This window comes from Dipodomys spectabilis, unplaced genomic scaffold (genome assembly GCF_019054845.1).
Source record: "Dipodomys spectabilis isolate Male_0828 unplaced genomic scaffold, ASM1905484v1 ptg000138l, whole genome shotgun sequence".
Taxonomy (NCBI): domain Eukaryota; kingdom Metazoa; phylum Chordata; class Mammalia; order Rodentia; family Heteromyidae; genus Dipodomys; species Dipodomys spectabilis.
The window spans coordinates 8,773,068-8,793,722 of NW_024870815.1; the positions used below are offsets into that span (position 1 = coordinate 8,773,068).

The 20,655-nt window shown below is 37.7% G+C and overlaps 1 protein-coding gene across 1 annotated transcript in view; it reads left to right on the top strand.

Annotated features, from left to right (window-relative positions):
• Nucleotides 1-20,655, top strand: part of C7 (complement C7) — a 49,467-nt gene that overhangs the window by 20,702 nt on the left and 8,110 nt on the right. Inside the window, exons 8-15 of the mRNA XM_042690610.1 lie at nucleotides 554-797; nucleotides 4,050-4,160; nucleotides 7,459-7,625; nucleotides 11,105-11,333; nucleotides 12,070-12,241; nucleotides 13,135-13,222; nucleotides 16,106-16,238; nucleotides 19,819-20,010. Coding sequence (XP_042546544.1) covers nucleotides 554-797; nucleotides 4,050-4,160; nucleotides 7,459-7,625; nucleotides 11,105-11,333; nucleotides 12,070-12,241; nucleotides 13,135-13,222; nucleotides 16,106-16,238; nucleotides 19,819-20,010 — 1,336 coding nt within the window. The remainder of the gene's footprint in view (nucleotides 1-553; nucleotides 798-4,049; nucleotides 4,161-7,458; nucleotides 7,626-11,104; nucleotides 11,334-12,069; nucleotides 12,242-13,134; nucleotides 13,223-16,105; nucleotides 16,239-19,818; nucleotides 20,011-20,655) is intronic.

Genomic DNA, 20,655 nt, shown 5'->3' on the forward strand with positions numbered 1-20,655 from the left:
TTGTATAGAATGGATTTAGTATATAGTGTAGCAATCTTGACTTTCATTAAAGGAAATGGTTAATGTGTTTCATGTGTTTAAAATGACTCTTTTATAAAGTAACTTAACCTGTAAACGCTCTAGCATAGGCGGGAGATGAATTACTCAATCTCCTTGCTTATAAGTTATGATCAAGATGTAGATTTTAGGAAACCACTATTTTATATGCTTATTTGTGATATTGCTTAGTAGTGATGACATTGATTCTTCTAGTTTTTCTTCTTGAAGAGGATTAGAGACTGAAGATGGTATGTGAAAGGAATAATATTTTTCCAATTTGAGACTTCCAAATTCCCTAGGTTACTTCATTTGGATAGGCCCAGAAGGCAACTCATAATTCATAAAAAATAAGACTGAGTAGATTGGAGATGAACATTAATGGAAACATTGGATAGGAAATTATTTTTATTTTTTAATATATATTTTTATTGTAAAGATATTGCACATGGGAATTGTTTTCATGATTAAAAAATCTTCTGTCTAAAACTACTTTCATTCCTTCCTATCCCCACAGAGTTATAAATTGTTAGTTATTCAGAATACTGTTGAAGTGGCTCAATTCATTAATAACAATCCAGAATCTTTACAACTTGCGGAGCCATTCTGGAAAGAACTTTCCCACCTACCTTCTCTGTACGACTATAGTGCTTACCGAAGATTAATTGACCTGTATGGGACACATTATCTGCACTCTGGATCCTTAGGAGGAGAATACAGAGTTATATTTTATGTGGACTCAGGAGAGATCAAACAAAGTGGTACGGTATTTAATTTTTTTTATCTAAAAGAATTTCAGAGATTTTAAGAAGGGGAAATATCATGTAGGTAAGTGATATGCTTGATCTTTAAAAATTGAAGGAGATTTATATTGCAAAGATCTCCAAAATTGCAAGAATTTATTAAAGTCTTCAAATTCTTACGTGGCTTAAGAAATGTCTCTTTCCTCTTTGAATAATACTCTGAGTTAAGCCATTATTTTTATTGTCTATCTCCAGAGAGTGTTGGATTTTTAGAATACTTTATAGTCTTTCCTGTTTCTCAAACTAAAGAGTATTTCTTGAGGAAGCTAAATGATATTCTAGGAATGAAAGCGTTTTAAATACATGTTCTGTTTACCTTTGTTCCTTATCATTAAACTTCCTTTAAAACTATCTGCTCTGAATATCACCAGTTTGCTTATTACCTAATACTTGTAACAGTAGTTGAAAGTTACTAAATGTCTTCCCAGCAGAAATCTTCACTTCCACTCATTGAGATGGGCACTATGACCCCTTTCCTGTGCATTCAGAGATAGAGACACTATGCTATCATGGAACTCTTCCAGGTCACGTAGGTTATAAGGATGCTACTTAAACCTATGTCGATTCCAGTGTCCTGCATCTTGTATATACATTTTTCTAATTTGGGGAGGGGAGGGAAATAACAAAATGCTGAAATAAGGACATAGAATGAACCATTGTAACAACAAGGAGGTTGGAGATTGGGTGGTGGGGAGGGTGCGGAGGGAGGAGTTGGGGAGGTCAGGAGGAAAGGGATGGGAGGGGAAAAATAAAGGAGGGGTAACAATGCTCGATAGGAAATGGACTCATTACCTCTAACCCCTCTGTAACAGTAACCCCTCTGTACAGTATCTTTACAATAATATATATATATTAAGAACAAAAAAACAAAAAACAAAAAAAACATAGATCGAACTGGCTTCACAGTTAGCTTTTCCCCCATGTCCTGGTGCTGCTAAATGACTCCACTTTTGTTAGAACCAGATCCCACCACTGAATTATGCTCAGAAGGGCTTGATATAGAGAAGAGGACTCTCTCCTTCTGCTCAGATGAGAGATTGGTGTGGAGCCTTCCCCTTCCTGACTTTGTCCTGTGGCTGGACACTTCCTTCTCCATCCTAAGTCACTTCAATGTCTTGCTTTTCAGCCAGGATTCTGTGATAGCCTTGGAGAAAAACACAATTTCTTTAGATGAGACACAGACATGTTTTGTAGTGTTTCCTCATGGGTGAAATATAATGTGTTTGTGTTTCTATTAAACGAGCTGGGTCTTTTTTTTTTTTTCCAGTTCTTTGACAGATAACATTTCACTTGAATTTGAACTCTTCTAACCTCATAAGTTAAAATGAGTGCTCAAACATAGATTTTTGTAGCAAAGACAATCATTACTTGTTCACATAATCAACCTGGCAAGTAGGTTGTTTTACACAGTTTCACTCCCTGCCCCTGTGTATAATAACATTTAAAAAAATTGAAGAGGATTAAATAAATGAAAACAAAGTTGGTAAAATTTTCCTTTGGGTAAAATTTTACTCTTGGGCAGTTTATGCTCTTCCTAAAGCTCTAATTTAAATAACATAAAAACAATGACTTTATTCTGGGCCTGGGTACTGTCCCTGTGCTCTTCAGCTCAAGGCTAACACTCTACCACTTGAGCCATTTCTGGCCTTTTCTGCTTATGTGGTGCTGAGGAATTGAACCCAGGGTCTCATGCATGCAAGGCAAGCACTCTACCACTGAGCCACCTTCCCAGCCCTGTGATATTATTTATACCCACAATATTTCTAAAAGATGGAGAGGCTAATCTATAACAACGTATAGTATTTTGTTACAGAAGACAGAAAACTACGTACAACTTCTTTTGAGGAAATTCCTCCTCTTTTAGTTTGTACTCTATCTCCATAAAGGCTTCCATAGTCTTTATTATCTTGTTTTATCATTTTTAATCACACTCACAAAGACCAATTCAATGCATCATGGTGTTCTTACTGAGAAAAAAAAATCTAAATTAATACTCTAGTTGCACTTATAAAAATAAAAAAGTAATCTTGAGACTGTTCTGATGTAGTTAGTTAAAATTATATCAAAATAAATGTTTAGTCAAACATATTAGTACTATTATATTTTCAGTAAAATATATTATTATTATTTTGCAGTGCTGGAAATTCAACCTAGGGCTTTGTATATGCTATGTGTTTATTCCACCACTGAGTTATACACCAGCTCATTATATCTTTCTGTTCTATCTACATAATTTTATTGGTGACACGCTATTTAATATTGAATAGAAATGGCCTGATCCTTTGGTTGCGTGTTACAGGGAGGAGATGTAAGAAAACACAGATGCCAATGACAGAGAGACTATCGGTAAAATTAAACTTTAGGAATTCTAATAGTATCAGAATCCAGTTTTTGGGATCTCCAGTAGTGGCTGGAAGTCACTATATTCCTAAGTTTTCCTATTTGTTCTAGCCTACGAAGCTGGTTATAATTCTTTGGGTTTTTTTCCATTTTGAATTCCCTTAGTTTTTATGTGGAAATGCACCTTTGTGTGTGTGTGTGTGTGTGTGTGTGTGTCATTTGTGGGGCCTGAACTCTGGGCCTGGGTGCTATCCCTCAGCTCTTAAGCTCAAGGCGAGCACTCTACCACTTGAGCCACAGCGCCACTTCCAGTTTTCTGAGTGTGGTTAATTGGAGATAAGAGTCTTGTGGACTTTCCTGCCTGGGCTGGCTTGGAACCACCATCCTCAGATCTCAGCCTCCTGAATAGCTAGGATTACAGGCGTGAGACACTGGTGCCTGGCTTTGTTTCCTCTCCCTATTTTTTTTTCTTAAAGCTAATAGGAGTATAATAACAAAAGGTAAAATGTTTTTTTTTTAAACTTTGGCCCTTCAATAACATTTGAAAATGTACAAATCACATCACTCTTCAGTAAACAGCCACAGTGACAGGAGACAACTTCTCAATCTTGCTCCCACACCCTAGTACATCTCAAAGGTGGTCTTTATGCAGAAATTAAGCGCAACATTTTTTATGTGAAATTATTTTTATTAAAGATAATGCAGGCAGAGAGATTGAGAACAACTAGATAGTGTAGAATAGGTCTCTTAAAACAACACAGTAATTATTACAATTAGCTTGCAGATGGTGGTAATACTCCTTAATGAATGAGGGTTAGTAAGAATTCCAGGAACATTTAAATACAACATTTTTTGCATCCACTCCCTCAGGTTCCGGTTCAAGAGAGGAGAAGGGGTGCAGTTCCTCTGATTTCAGGTTTATCTTTACATCATCGCAGTCCAAATGCAAGGAACTGGAAGATGCGTTAAAATCAGCTTCAGGTAAACAAGAAGAAAGACTGGAATTACCACAGTAGTCACTAGCTCCTTTGTGGCTAATTTTTACTTTCCAACAACTTTTGAAGTGTTAGCAAGGTTTCTACTTTGCATTTTTCTTCCATTTAGTTTTGTTTGTGAACAGGGTGTCTCAAGATTGCTCAACCTGGCCTAGAACACCTGTGTTCAACCTGGACACGCCTCCCAAATTGCTGAGAACACAGATGAACACACTTAGCTTGTCTTATTTGATCATATTTGCCTCTGCGCTCTCTTTCCTATGTCATGATAGTGACACATTATTCCCGGTTCAGGCTATTTCTTCTGTATTGTAATGTATTCTCAGGAATACTACTTTCTTCCTCCATAAAAATGACAGTGGAATGAATGGTGATTAAGAACTACAGTGTCTAACAAGCCAGTCCCTCTTGTGGGTGCCTCTCCAGACCCTCATCAGTGTAGGCTAATTCTTTTCCTCTAGAACAGGCAGCACAAGGTTAACAGTGAAACTAAATGTACTGTGTTTCTAGTCCATGTCTGGTTCTCAGTAGCTATGAGCTTGAACAGCCTATGTGTGCCACAGTGCCCCTGTCTGATTCAAGGGAGGAATGCAGAGGTTAAGTTGTAGAGAAAGAAGAAGGATGGAAAAGGAATGACCTGTCAAGATAAGAAACAGAAGAGCTGGAAAATAATGAGAGAGAGAGAGAGAGTGAGAGAGAGAGATAAAGACAGAGAGAGCGAGCGAGCGAGAGAGCGCAATGATAGAAATCAAGTAAAAAAATGAAAAAAAAAAGTTTGTTGGACTAGGAGATTAAAATTTACTTGCCATGAAAGGAAGAGATTCATAGTGTGATGGGGATGGAAATGCAACTTCAATTCATGCTGGGAAGCTGTGGACTGGGAAGAATTAGACTTTCTGTCCTCCTGGGTAGTGACAGAAGCTGGGGTGAAGACTGATGCAAGTGCTAGCGTGGCCAGTAGGAAGCAGGATCCCCCAGAAGGAGGAAGACAGAGTAGCCAAGCCAGGCTTGTGTAGTCACTCACTTGCCATGCCTTGATCTAGGCATTGAGGTACAAAAATGAATAGGCCAGAGAAAGTGCTCATCTTCAGTGTACCACCAACATGAAAGAGGAAAGACTTGAATTAAGGGAAAATAATGTTCTGGTCATACAACTGGAAATGAGGCTTTTATCAGCTGCATTGGCAATTAAAGGCTGCTCAGTAATTTTATGTTATTTGAATCAAACAAAGTACTATGTATTCAGCACAATTTTATTTTTTTCTTAATATATAGGTTTTATGGTAAAGATACTGTACAGAGGGGTTACAGTTACATGAGCAAGGCAAAGAGTCCATTTCCTATTCAATGCAATTTTAAATATTTTTTTTTCACATGCTGTCCAATGTATTCCTCCTACCTAAGAAGTAGGCATTACTAATTAATTCCTATCTATTAAACAGACAAGGGCACTGTGGCACAGATAAGGCTGTTCAAGCTCATAGCTACTGAGAACCAGACATGGACTAAAAACACAGTACATTTAGTTTCATAGTCTAGCTTCACTGTTAACCTTGGGCTGCCTTTTTCAGCAGAGCACTGATGAGAGTCTGGAGAGGCACATGAGAGGAACTGGCTTGTTACACTGTGGTTTTGAAGCAGCTATGATAGGGTGATGATTCTCAAACTTTGGTGCACATCAAGATCCCTCTGGGAAGTCTAATGTTGATTCCAAGGCTTATTCTCTGAGATGTTCTTCAATTGGTCGTACTTGGGGTTAAATCTGCAGCCTGGTTGTCCTCCATAGCTCTGGGCCTAAACTTTGTCATGCACCACATTTAAAAGATACCTATTTGCATATCAAAGCCATAACTAGCAATGAAGGTGAGGAAGCACTCAGGTAATTTATTAAAAATATCAGGCTTTCATAATTTCTCATTGTATAAAAGTACAATGTGCTTACTTTGAGAAATCACAAAATTTGGACAGTTGTAAGAAAGGAAATGGAAATCACTCAAGATGAGATCTGTACAATTAGGAATTTCTAGTCATGACCTATGTAAGAACCAGTTATAAATGGAGATAAAAATATTTCTGAAATGATGAGGCATATAAATGGAAAAAAGAATTCAATTAACATTCAAACTTTTCAGAACACTTATCATGTGTTAGGTAATGTATTCCTGTTAATTAACAGCTCCTTTTTGTTTCATTGTTAGTAGACCAGATACAAGGAAATTTTTTCTCTCCAACACTTTAATACAAAAATTTTCAAACATGCAGAAAAGTTGGAAAATATACTGATTAATAACCATATACCTTTCTCCTATATATAACAATTATTTTTTTGACATTTTTCTATATCTATCTATCTATAATATAAATAATATGGACTGATTATGTAGCAGCATATATTATGTATTTTAAATGCCTTTTTTGTTTTTGTGGGTTGTGGGGCTTGAACTCAGGACCTGGGCACTGTCCCTAAGCTATTTTGCTCAAGGCTAGTGCTCTATCACTTTGAGCCATAGCTCTACTTCTGGTTTTTGAGTGGTTAATTGGAGATAAGGGTTTCATGAGGACTTTCCTGTCCAGGCTGTCTTTGAACCGTGATTCTCAGATCTCAGCCTCCTGAGTAGCTAGGATTACAAGTGTAAGCCACTGGCACTTGCTTTAGAACCACTTATTAATCGTTATTATAAAGGTGATACACAGAGGTTTTACCATTATGTAAGTCAGGTTTATAGGACCATTTGAAAGTAAGTTTTAGACAATATGATATTTTACCTGTAAATATAGGATGCATCTTGGAAGAATGACATTTTCCTTCAAAATGTGAACATTGAAAACATTAGCAAAACTTTTGTAATATCAGCTACTGTCAAACAGTGGATCTGTTCAAAAAGAAATGTACTCTTTACCTGACTTTCATAATGGTAACCCTTCTGCATATCACCGTTACAATAATAAAAAAAGAAGAGGTCATGTGATGAACCATTATTAACATGTCATTATTACCTAACCCTCGTTTACCTTGGGGTTGCTGACGGTGGTGCACCTTTTATGGGTTTTGTTAAATAGATAATGACACATAGCTGCCATTGTAGTGATACACAGAAATCATCTGTGCTCTGCCTATTTGTCCACTCCACCCCCACATCACTCAATTTTTTTTTTAATGTCTCAATGGCTTTGCTTTTCCTAGAATGCCATGCAGTTTGGTGGCATTAAAAAAATACTCTGCAGACTTTTCTCATTTTCATCTTATTTGTGGATTCTTAGTTCACCTGCTTTCTTCTGTGTAGGAACCCAGAGCAATGTGCTGCGAGGAGACCCATTTATCACAGGGGGAGAAGCAGCATTTGTAGCTGGTCTTAGTTTCCTAGATTTGGACAATCCTGCTGGAAACAAAAGGCGATATTCTGCCTGGGCACAATCGGTGACTAATCTTCCCCAAGTCATAAAACAAAAGGTATGTGATGCTCCGCTTAAAACAGTAGGAAGCAGTCATGTTTATTTTCATTGGGAAATGAAATGAAATGAAATGAAATCAGGGTTCTGAAACAGAACTGGTTATAATTAGCATTTTCTATATTCCAATTATGTTTCATATAGTAAAATGAGTGCATACATAATACTAGGAAACAGAAGGTATTTTAGCTGCTGAATTCACATTTGTGTTTTGATGGTTAAATGTTTTGTAAATCCCAAGAGAAATTTTTAACTTTTGCATTTTTAACTTTTGACCTATATTTGATTATATTTCCTTTGGCTTTCTAATTCAGAAAATTTACAGTTTTAAACTTAATTTTTGATTTTTACAAGAGAAACGAATGTAGACTTTTTGCTCTTCCATTTGTCCAATCACCTTCTTTTCTGTGGTCATGGTTCATGGGCTCCTGAATTCTTGTAAACTCAGATAATATCAAGTTGTCTGGCATAATTTGGGATGTTTTATTGATTCAGTAGCTTCTTTTGTAGAGCACAACACATATATTCCTTAAAAGCACTCAGCTATGCAAAATTGCACAATAAAGAGAGAAGGACTTATAGGAAACTAGAGTTAGGAGACATAACATTCAAAGACATCTGATCTGCTGGGCATCATCATGCATGCATTTAATCCTAGTCCTTGAGAGGCTGAAGCAGCAAGGTGGCAAATTTGTAGTCAGCCTAGGCTTAGCTATACAGTGAGACCTTGACTCAAAACAAAACAAAACAAAAACACCTCTCTTCCCCCAAAAAGAAAAAGAAACACCATCTGTAATGCTGATTATATTAAAAAAATCCTTCTCCCATGAATCTATCCCAACCCCCCCCCATCCTCCCAAGTTACCTTATTCTGTTTTCACATTGAGTACTATGATGGTACTCACCTAGCCTTCTCTCCATTCATCTACCCTCTCCCCTTAAACTCTTCCCCCCACAGGCAAAACACGTTTCAACTTTCTGGTATTCATTTTGTTAAACTGTCAGCTAACTGTTCAGTTAAATCCATTGGAATGCACTCTTAGGTATACCTTAGTCAATTTGATTGTGTAGATATACATATGGTCCTGTATATGTTTCTATATATGTTTATAATTTAGATCTAACTTCCACATATGAGAAAAAACAAACAAACAAACCATGTACCATTTGTCTCTTTGGGCCTGACTGACTTCACTAACCCTAATTTTTTCCATCCATTTCCCTGCAAATGGCATTGTATTCTTCTTCCTGATGGTGGAATAAAATTCACATAGATGCACATATATTCATATATCTGTATACATATGGATATATGCTTAATCTACTCTGTTGTGGGATATCTTTGTTGTTTCTGTAATTTGACTAGGTAGCCTGGCTTTACGACGTGTTAAATTATTAAGAAATGAGTCCATGTTACAATAAATATAATACATTGCCTAGAAAAAGGCTACAGGAAAGGTTTCAGATTGTGAGTTAACAGGAAGTGGAAGAAGGGAAATTAGAAATTAGAAATCTGATGGAAAGTTGTAATACCAGATGAATGGATGTAGTTTATAATACACAAAATATCAACACAGATGTTTGAGGTAAGTTTCTACCTGTTCATTTCATGTATTGCTATGTAGACTAGTTCAGCAGCATATGGTTTTCTATGTACACCCTATTTTTCTTGGAGATAAGGTTGTACGTAAGAAAAGTCAAAACATTCAATATGTTTGGGTCTTTCCTAATTTGTCAATCTCAACAGAAGCAATTCACATTTTCAAAATGAATGCTATAGAAGGACTGGTTTTATGATCTATTTCATTTCCATGGTAATCAAGCTATGCCTCAGACAAAACCTAATTTTAAACAATTAAGATACTTGTCCATATTTTATAAACAAATAAACAACAAAAAAAAACCCAACCCAAAAAACTACAACAGCTCCTCAAGAACCTTCTGGCTGTTGCATTCACACATTAGACTCTGTGTAAAGAGTGCAGGGTGAATTTTTCCTGGATGGTCTTTGTTTTGTTTTTGAGACAAGGTCTTGCTACGTATCCCAAGCTGACCTGAAACTCATGATCCTCATGCCTCAGCTTCTATTTACCTGGATTATAGGTAGGAATCACCATAGATGATGTTCCTGGAAACTCTAAGAGGCCACCATTCATGTTGGAGATAACCTTTGTCCATTGTTACTGCTGCAGACATTCTATAGAGAAATTCTAAATTATCAATGAGGGGAAAAACGGATTCTTTCATCGACCCAAGGATGTGCTTTTCCATAGAGGACCATAGGCCACCCTAGACCCAATGTATTCCCTGGGCAAGAAAGCACCAGGGAAAGAACAGAGGTGTGGAAGCAAAGGACGAGTCAAGGGCAGGTACTTCTAAGAGCCTCTTCCCAGTTATGTGTTAGTGATATTAGAGTGACAGTCTAAAAACCTGCCCATGATGAGACACACTGCAGAAACTGGCCATGTCACAAGGCAGAGCCATTTTGCTCCTGGGAATTCAGGCTGTTTAAATTTAGCCAGCACATCTGTGAGCTCCAAAGTTTCTGAAATAATCCACACAGAGTAATAATGTCTATGTGTTATAAATTTCTCCAGGACAGAGTCTGTGGTCTCCACCAAAGAGATATTGAATCTCTCAGAGTCAGAAAATTTACTTCTAAATTTAATAACACTTGTTTCTTTGATGTAATTTAAATGTATTTCTTTTTCTTCCATCCTGTTTGGGCAGTGATAATGTATTGTCTTGCAGATAATCTTCCATTAACTAGAAAATGGATATTCTGTGTGTTTGCTTGCTTGCTTTCTTCCTTCCTTCCTTCCCTTACTACTTGATATGCAGCTCCACTTCTGGTTTTTGTTAATTGGAGACGAGAGTCTCATGGACTTTCCTGCCTGGGCTGACTTTGAATGGTGATCCTCAGATCTCAGTTTCCTGAGTAGCTAGGATTACAGATGTGAACCACCGGTGGCCAATGGTGGTTTCTTCTTCTTTTTTTTAATGTTTTAATTTCATGCATACACATAAGATACAAGAAATTCTATCTGGATTCTAATATTTCCTAGGTTATAATTTTGTTGCAAAGACAGTGAATCGCCTTCTTTGTTTTTATAAGATCAGTAAACAATTACACAGCAGTTACCCTTTATCTGTAGTTTTACTTTCCTTAGTTTTAGGTCAACTGTGGTCTGAAGATAGTGCATGGAAAATTCCAGAAATAATTCATAGATTAAAACTTCTGTTATAGTTGCGCCATTTTATTATTAGCCATTGTTGTTAATCTCTTTTATGCTTAATAATAAATTTTATCTTAAGTATGTACATATAGGAAAAGCACATATTCTCTAAGGGCCAAGGGACTACTGTAATGCTATGAGTGGTTTTCCTTTTGTTTGAATGAATCTTCTGTCTATGTGTGAAAAGAGACATTCTCACCTAAAGCTCTGAGCTTGACAACTCTATCTTTCTTTACATGTGTAGCTGACACCTTTATATGAGCTGGTAAAGGAAGTACCTTGTGCCTCTGTGAAGAGATTGTACCTGAAACGGGCTCTGGAGGAGTATCTGGATGAATCGGACCCCTGCCATTGTCAGCCTTGCCAAAATGGTGGCATAGCCACCGTTGCCGGGACCCAGTGTCAGTGTCATTGCAAACCATACACATTTGGCGTGGCATGTGAGCAAGGAGTTCTGGTAGGGAATCAAGCAGGTCAGTGTGCTAGATTTTCTCTCGTTACAGTAGACAGATGGCAAGGAAATGACCCTTTCCTCTGTCCCTAAAATGCACTGCTTTGTGAGTGAAGAAGTGAAGACACATTTGAGGTAGAAGGAGGCCAGGATGGGCCAAGTAGATTGAAGAAGGATGCTGGAAGGTGGTAAAGCTGGTGAATTAGAGACATTTCTTCTGTTTACTGCATTTTCTCACTTTGTGTATCACCAGCCCTGGGATTTGACAGTTGAGAGGACCTTGTAGGTTATATTGTCTTCACACCAAGCCAGTGTTTTAGATACAGGAACATACTTGTCTTATTGAGGGACTGCTGGGATACCAAAAACACCTGGACTAAGTGATAAGACCAAGTTAACATCTGGATGTGGCTCTCGGCAGCCATGGCACCAAGAAGCACTGCATTGAACCACTTTGAGATGCCATGTCTACTAAATGGAAATGGTCATACTTCCTGGCCACCTTGCTTCCTTGTTGAGAGAAGTAAAGACAAATGTCCATGAATGTGCTCTGAAGCAGTTATAAAACCCTCAGCACAAATACAGCCTTAATATGGACATCCTGTTTTGACTGTTGTAGGAAACCTCAGGGAACAGAGAAAAGGCAATCAGATCCCAGAATTCTCTCTCCCCCATTGTAAACACACTAACGGGAGGCAGCACACGAATCTTCCAAGTCTTCCTCTGGCAGAGTTTACTGAAGGGCTTCTCTCTTACAGGAGGGGTTGATGGAGGCTGGAGTTGCTGGACCACTTGGGGCCCCTGTGTTCAAGGGAAGAAAACAAGGAGTCGAGAATGCAATAACCCACCTCCTAGTGGGGGTGGAAAGGCCTGTATTGGCGAAACAACTGAGAGCAGGCCATGCCAGGACGAGGAGCTGGAGCATCTGCGGTAATGGAGACCAGACTGATGCATGAAGAGATAAGGGAGGGAGAATGCAGTTAAAAAAGAAGGAAAAAGCAATGCATAGCCTACACAATTAAAAATAGTGAGGGCAAGGGCGGGGAGGGGGAAGGAGGGATGAGAATGTTCAAAAGGGGTCACATGAACCAAGAAGCATTGTATTCACAAAACGCTTTGTTGGATGGCAACTCCTTTGTCCAATACTTAAAGATCAACCTGTCAACCAGCCAACCAACCAAGACACAGTTATATAGAGCACAGCGCCCTCTGCAGTAAGCATGGAGCAACGTCATGGCAGCATTAGAAAGATTTAAAGTTAACTCGCTGTAATTTAACTCAATGAGATATATGTTTTATAATTTTGTGTCATCTCTAAGGATCCCTAACTCTTAATTACTTTATTTTCATTACAAACTTAATTTTACATTAAAAAATTGACAGTGTTGGGGTTTGAACTCAGAACCTCATATTTGCTAGACTGAAGCGTTAACACTTGAGCCAGGCCCTCAGCCCCGATACAGAAATAATTCTGTGTTACAGGAATTTCAGAATCCAACAACAAGAAAAAAAAGTAGGTTCTGAAACAGATAAACTCTATAAATCACATACCTTGTTCAAAGGCTTTCTTTTTGTTTTCTTTCTATTTGTTTTTCATATTACTGATTGGGTAGCTATTTAAACTATTGCATTTTAGAGGTTGAGTTTATATTTGAATTTTCTACAATAGAATGTGATCATGTGTCTGGTTCTGAAAATGATAAGTACTTCATGAACATAGTTGTACTTTTTATTTATGTACCTTTGACACAAGGGAAAAATTCAGCATAGTACAAAATATTTAACTGTATTAATCAACCACATTAACCTTTTTTCTCTTACAGATTACTTGAACCACATTGTTTTCCTTTGTCTTTGAGTCCAAAAGAATTTTGTCCACCACCTCCTGCCTTAAAAGATGGATTTGTTCAAGTTAGTTACACGAGATACTTTTTTCTTTGTACTATTCAAATTTTATTTTTGCACCTGACCAGAATCTATTTTCTGCTTCCCTGATGAAAAAATGCTAAAATATTTCATATTTGTATTTTAGTTTTAGTGTCGATGGCTTTTAATGAGTATTTTTCCTTCTGTGGTCCAAGGGGATTGAAATTTTGAAGAAGGAAAAATCTCCCAAGCTTCTGTTGAATGGGAAATCAATATGGCTGCCCGCTGAATAAGAAATATAATCCTGTTGGAGAGCTACTCAGCATTGCCATTCTGAACAGTAGAGTCTCAGTCTATGAACAAATTCTTCAACTTAAAGAACTTTTCTTATTCTTGCCACTGAGAAAAATATTTTAAAAAGTGGACTTGTGATGAGTATTTCATTCCAGGAATCAGCAAATAGGTTGTTCAGGCAGTGTCTGATGAGATACACATCACTGTACTTTGAGTGATATTCTTGTTCAGAAAGAAACACTATCACCAGCTATTGAAGGGACTTTATTAGGCTTTGCAACATTAGGAGTAAAGACTGTTCTTAGTCTTATGATGAAGCCTTGGCCCCAAATTTTACCAGAGTCTCTTCATGACTCATGAAGAAGATATAGTTCATTAGTATACTCTTAATTCTGCCAGATCTATTTTTTTTTTTTGTGGGTCGTGGGGCTTGAACTCTGGGCCTGGGTGCTGTCCCTTAGCTATTCAGCTCAAGGCAAGCGCTCTGCCACTTGAGCTACACCACCACTTCCGCCAGCTCTATTTTTTGAATGAAGGACTTAACTCTCAAGTTTCAGGTCTTTGAGCATACAGTCACTGAGAGTTTATACAAGTTTCACCAAATGTAAGAGAGAATGAGAAATAGAAAGGGAGAGGGGGGACTGGGAAGGTGGCTCAGTGGTAGAGCGCTTGCCTCACATGCATGAGGCCCTGGGCTCGATTCCTTAGCACCACATAAGCAGAAAAAGCTAGAAGTGGCGCTATGGTTCAAGCGGTAGAGCGCTAGCCTTGAGCTGAAGAGCTGAGGGACAGCGCCCAGGCCCAGAGTTCAGGCCCCACTATCGACAAAAAAAAAAAAAGAAAAAAAGAAAAAAAAAAAGGGAGAGGGACCAATGAAGAGAGGGGAAGATACAAACATAGGGATTTAACATCTTTAATGCCTGTTCTGTCCCACTACAGTCGGTCATAATCCATGCAGTTCCTGACTATAACATGCTTAGAGAATAAGGCCCAGAAAATACAAACTGTAGCAAACCAGGGCTGTTTTCATGCCAAACTTTAGAATATATGGTGCCTTTTTAGGAGCCAGGGTTTTCAAATGCTCTTCTACAAACTGACCATAAAGAAAGTCACCCTGTAAACTTAAAAATAGAGACTGCTACTTGCCCCCTGTTCACTTTGCTGATTCAGTAGTCTTGGGGTAGAGCTTGAGAATGTACTTTTTTGTCAGTTATGGGGCTTGAACTCAGGGCCTGGGTGCTGTCCCTGAGCTCTTGCTCAAGGGTAGTGTTCTACCACTTGAGCCACAATGCCAGTTTCAGTTTTCTGGTGGTTAATTGGAGATCAGAGTCCTGTGAGCTTTCCTGCATGGGCTGGCTGAGTAGCTAGGATTATAGGCATGAGCCCCTAGTGCCTGTCCAAGAGTGCACTTTTTAATTGTTACAAACTGTTCTGATAGAGAGCTAAGTTTGGACAGTGTAAAGTTAAGCTTTTCTCACTAGAAGTCCCCTAGGTAGAGGAAGATCCCGAGGCTAGACTCATACACAAACATGTGATCTTCTTGATTTTCCTCACAGCTTGACATCAGTTTGGGCCACCTGTCATTGGCCAATTTCTGTGGGAAAGGAATAGCAGGAATGGTAGAGAGAAGGGACCAGGAAGAGTTGTTTTAATTCCTAGAAAAATGCCAATATAGGTACCAGTTCCAAACCCTTCCTGCTCCAAACTCAAGGTTTTTCACCATGTCCCTAGGCAGCTGAGAGCCAGAGAATGAGGAAAAGAACCAAGAACAATCCAAAATAAGCATAATTATCTCCAAGAGGTTTACACCTTAATCTGTAAGAGCTTATCTCCTCAAATTCCAGGCTGTTGGGTACCCTCAACTGATCACCCGCAGCAATGCATCTTTCCTTACAGATTAGAGTAAGAGCTTGAGGTGGGAGAAGGTCAATGTTATGTTTCCCTTAAAGCCTCCATGAGAACAAACTTTCTGAGGCTATTGTTAGGATTTAGACATTCCTGTGTGTTTATGCTGGCATGTATTATATCATATTATCAATGAACAGCACATAATACCTTAACATGAGAGGACTTTCAGAATCTGATGATAAATTACCTTTTTCTTTTCTTTTCTTTTGTGTGTTCTTAAAAAAATGAGTTTTTTTTATTGTGAAAATACCATATAGAGAGGTTACAATTACATGAGCAAAGTAATGAGTACTTTTCTTATCAAGCATTGTTGCCTCCTCCTTTGTTTTTCCCCTCCCATCCCTGCCCTCCCATCTCCACGACTACACTCCCCTACCCCCCAAATTACCTTTTTTCTAAAAGTGTAAGAGAAATAGTTGTTTGAATAGTTTCAACTAAAGTAATTTTAAGAAACTGTTTCATGTAGATCTTGGTATTTTTAGGAGCAATCTATACATTATAGTACCATGGCATTAATGACTTTATTTCACTTATCAATGGCACTGCTGTTGTTAATAGGACTATATAAAGAAAAAAGTTTCACCCACAATTTTCTAAATTAATTGTTTGAATGTCAGTGGCTGATGATTTAAACAAACCAATTGACAGGGCAAATAATAATACAGAGTTATTTTGTAGTACAAAACAGACAAACTATATTTCTCTTCATCTTTTATTTTGATTTAGGGAGAAGGTGCCACATTTCCTGTTGGGAAAAACATAGTATATGCTTGCAATGAAGGATACTCTCTTATTGGAGATCCTGTTGCCAGATGTGGACAAGATTTACAGTGGCTTGTTGGGGAAATGCATTGCCAGCGTGAGTGGCCTTGGTTGTACTATGTAACTTTAGATAGGAGAATAATGAAGAAATAATAAGAAACAAATGAGTCAAGATAAATATCTACCCATGTTAGCCCCAATTATGATGAGGTAAACTACCATATATATATATACCCTGTGTCTTGACCTTCTTCTTCTGAAAGGCTGATATGATTCCATCTATGTCTCAGGAGTGATTCTCTAGCTAGTTATGTCTCCAATCAGTGACGTCAATTTTATTGCAATTTTAATGTTCTTGGTGCAAATTAGAAGAGGTCTTCAGGCTAAGATAACCAGTACATAAAAAATCTATTTATTTATGTTTGGTTTCTGTTTTGCTATTTAATAGGATGATACATACTTATTTTGACTTTCTCACATTGCGGTTTATAATTGTAGCAGTTTTCCTTCCTACAGATGAATGTTATCACAGTGATTTAACCATTCTTTCCTGATGGGTGCTAACTCTGTTAAACAGAGTACTCTACAATTCAATTACTAGAGTTGATTATCCTACTAATCCTTAAGCACATTGGATGGTATACTGTTTAGATATAATCATAGGATTAAGAGTTGCTTATCTATTTGGTCATTCTGTTTGATCATATAACATCAATCATGGCTTCTATCTAAGTTGGAATGTGTTTGCTCAGCAAGTAGATAGACAAAGCTAGAGGAATATATTTTCCAAAAATCAGTTGTCTGCTCTTTAGGAGGACATATACGTGTGTATGTGTGTGTGTGTATGTGTATGTGTGTTTGTATGACCCTATTTATACACATATATAGGATCATATATATATATCAGACTCTGATAGGGATATTCATATATGTATGTATGCTGTATACACAGAAGATATAAAAATTATATTCATATGTGTATAAAACTTTCTTTTTCTTCCTTTTTCTAATATTTTCTATTGATTTAACTTACTCTTTTAATAATTCTGTTGATTTATTTCCTAGATTTTATTTTTAATTTTAGATACTACACTTTTTTCTGCTTTAGAAAAATACTTAGTTATTCTTTAAATCTTAAAAATTTCTTTAAAGGCTGGGAATGTGGCTTAGTGATAGAGTGTCCATCATGCATGAATCTCTGGGTTCGATTCCTCAGTACCACATGCACAGAAAAAGCCAGGAGTGGTGCTGTGGTTGAAGTGGTAGAGTGCTAGCCTTGAGCAAAAGAAGCTCAGGGACAGTGACCAGTCCCTGAGTTCAAGCCCCAGGATTGGCAAAAAAAAAAAAAAAAAAAAAAGAGTGGTTAATAAAAAAAAAAATCTTTAAATAGCTGTACACTGGGGTTTCAATGAATACTTTCTAATTCTTAATTGAAAGTCCCCATCTTGTCGTTAACTTTGCCAATTGTGAAGGCCCATATCTATTGATTTTGTTGTTTAAATCTCTTCTATGTTCTTTTTTAAATTTTTTAAATTTAATTTAATTTTTTTTGTGAACATACTGTACAGAGGGGTTACAATTACATGGGCGGGATAATGCGTACATTTCTTATCAAGCATTGCAACCTCCTCCTTTGTTTACCCTTCACATCCCTTCCCAGCCTCCCCCCTACCCCTCCCAATCCTCCCCCCTCTCCCCCACCAACGTTGTAAAGCTCGTTTTCTCTTCTATGTTGATTGATTGTGTGTGTGTGTGTGTGTGTGTGTGTGTGTGTGTGTGTGTGCGCGTGTGCCATTCTCAGGGCCTGGGCACTGTCCTGAGCTTTTTTGCTCAAGTCTAGTGCTCTACCACTTCTGAGCTACAGCTCTGCTTCTGGTCTTTTTGGTGATTAATTGGAGATAAGAGTTCATGAACATTCCAGTCTGCTGGCTTTGAACTGTGATCTTATGGTCTTCATATCTCAGCTTCTTAAGTAGCTAGGATTACAGGCTTGAGCACGGGCTCCAGCTCTATTATCTTTTTTGTTGTTGAATTTCAGTCAATAAAAAAATATGGAATAATTCATGAATTTGCATGTTATTCTATATGCTAATCTGTATCACTCCAATTTTAGCATATATGTGCTACGGAAGAGGCCACATCTTTTGTCTTTTTGACTATTAGATTAAAATGTTGATTAAATTCTATACTTTATGCATAAGAAATTGGAGATATAATTTAAGGCTTTGGACAATGTTACTTTCCTTTAGAGGAGATGAGTCTTGTTTTTGGCAAGCAATCAAGTTGGTCTACCTTTATTCTAAGGATGTACCTCCCTTAGGAGATCCCAATGAAAGTATGGACATCCTAACCTGGATTTCTCATTTTTTACGGTGCTCTCTTAGCATTTTTGTCCCCAGTTGAGCTTCTTTCATTATTTCCATTTATTTTCCCCTTCAAATTTACCAGCACCCCAAGGAGGCCAGTATTAGCAAATGTCATCACCATCTTCAACTTCCCTTTTTTCTGGAATGTTGGACCTTCAGACTTGAACTACTTGGGTGGCTCTCTGATTCTTACAGAAACATTTTTTTTTTTGGGTCCGGTCGTGGGGCCTGAACTCTGGGCCTGGGCGCTGTCCCTCGGCTCTTCAGCTCAAGGCTAGCGCTCTACCACTTGAGCCACAGTGCCACTTCCGGCTTTTTTCTTTTTGCTTATGTAGTGCTGAGGAATCAAACCCAGGGCCTCAGGCATGCAAGGCAAGTGCTCTACCACTGAGCCACCTTCCCAGCCCCCACAGAAACATTTTTTTCTTTTAATTTTGTACAGATTTATTTGTCTTGGAAGGAGAGAGATTAGTGAAACCAACAATTCTGACATGATACAAACAAGTCCAATGGTAGATATTAGCACAGTATGAAGGCACAATTTGAGCCTTGTGTTTTGCTGTATCTTCTTCAGTGTATAACACATTTAGCAAAATACAGGTACCTAATAAGTGTTGTTTTTAAATAAATGAATGAAGTTTCTGAAGAAACATATGACATAAATAAAGCAATAGTTTATAGAATATTGTTTGAAGTCCACTAAAGAGATTGCAAAATGGATTTTATTTCAGTGTTGGAGATTGAACCCCAACCTTATGCATTCCAGACAGGTGCTCTAATACTGAGACAAATCTAAAAAAATCATGATGACCTCTATAACTGTGCATATTTCTCTGCATATTATTTTGAAGTAGAAGATTTGAGCCAATGAATTTAATTGAGTAAGGAAGAATAAAAATGGGAAACCAAAGAACACCAGACTTTTGTGGTTGCAAGGCTATAGGTCTTTTGAAAATTTCAAAGAGGATCATATCTAATTAGAGTTGTGCTATGTGAATGAGGCAGCTCTTGGAACTTCACAAACTAGCGCGTCAGGTGGCAGCTATGAAGACTGATTTTAGCAGTAGACTGTGCCTTAGGAATTTCCCAAGTTTATTCATAAGTTGTCACACTGCTTTGAGGGCAGGAGTGATAGTTATTCATTGGTCAATTTCATGTCAGGATCCACGCTCCCTCCACCCTCTAAGAGTATAATAATCACTTCTCCCTCTTCTGCACTGAAAAAGTAAAATAGTTATTAGATCATTAAAAGCTGTTAAAAATGGCTTGGGAAAGCAATGACCCTTGAATGCTGTTCTGTCTTATTTTTAGAACTCTCCTGTGTTCTACCCGAACTGACGAATAGCATACAGAGTCATCCCCACAAACCTTTCTACACAGTTGGTGAGAAGGTGACTTTTTCCTGTTCAGGTGGCATGTCCTTAAGAGGTCCTTCAGTGTTTCTCTGTGGCTCCAGTCTTAAGTGGAGTCCTGAGATGAGCAACGTCCAGTGTGTCCACAAAGGTGAGTGGTGAATGTGTTTCTTCAAGGACATCTGTGCTCGAGTGAGCCAGAGTCCTTGTGTTGGCCTTCACGCCATGGTATCACTGTCACTGTGAGTCATTCTTTTCATCCTGAGACTAGGAGAGGAGGGACAGTTTGAAGACTGTGCGACAGAATTTTCCACACAGCACGCACATAGGCATGAAATGCAGGGACGGCCATCTCACGATGGATTCTAAAGTATCGAACTTAAACACTCCATATTAAAGATTAGCTTTGTTAGGATGCTTTTTAAAAGCTAGGTTTTAGGTTTTCTACTGATTTTTTCCTGTACTTTTACTAAGTACAGAATGAACAGTTTATGTAAAATTCTAACTATTTCATTTCTGGACTCTTAGAGAGTTTATTGAATTACTAAAATCAAGAATTTATAGAATTTATAGTTATATATAAATTTAATGCTGCAAACTAGACATTTGTACTGTGGTATATAAAGGTGCTCTTAGTAAAAAGCCAACAATCCAATATTTTAAACACCAGGGATGTGAAAAAGCTCTTTTAAGCACTAAGATAGGAAAGGGTTTAGAATCCCAAATGATTTCTTTTTAGAGGTATTTGAAATGAGATAGATTATTTGTTTAACCCTTTTATGGGCTGAGTTTGTGA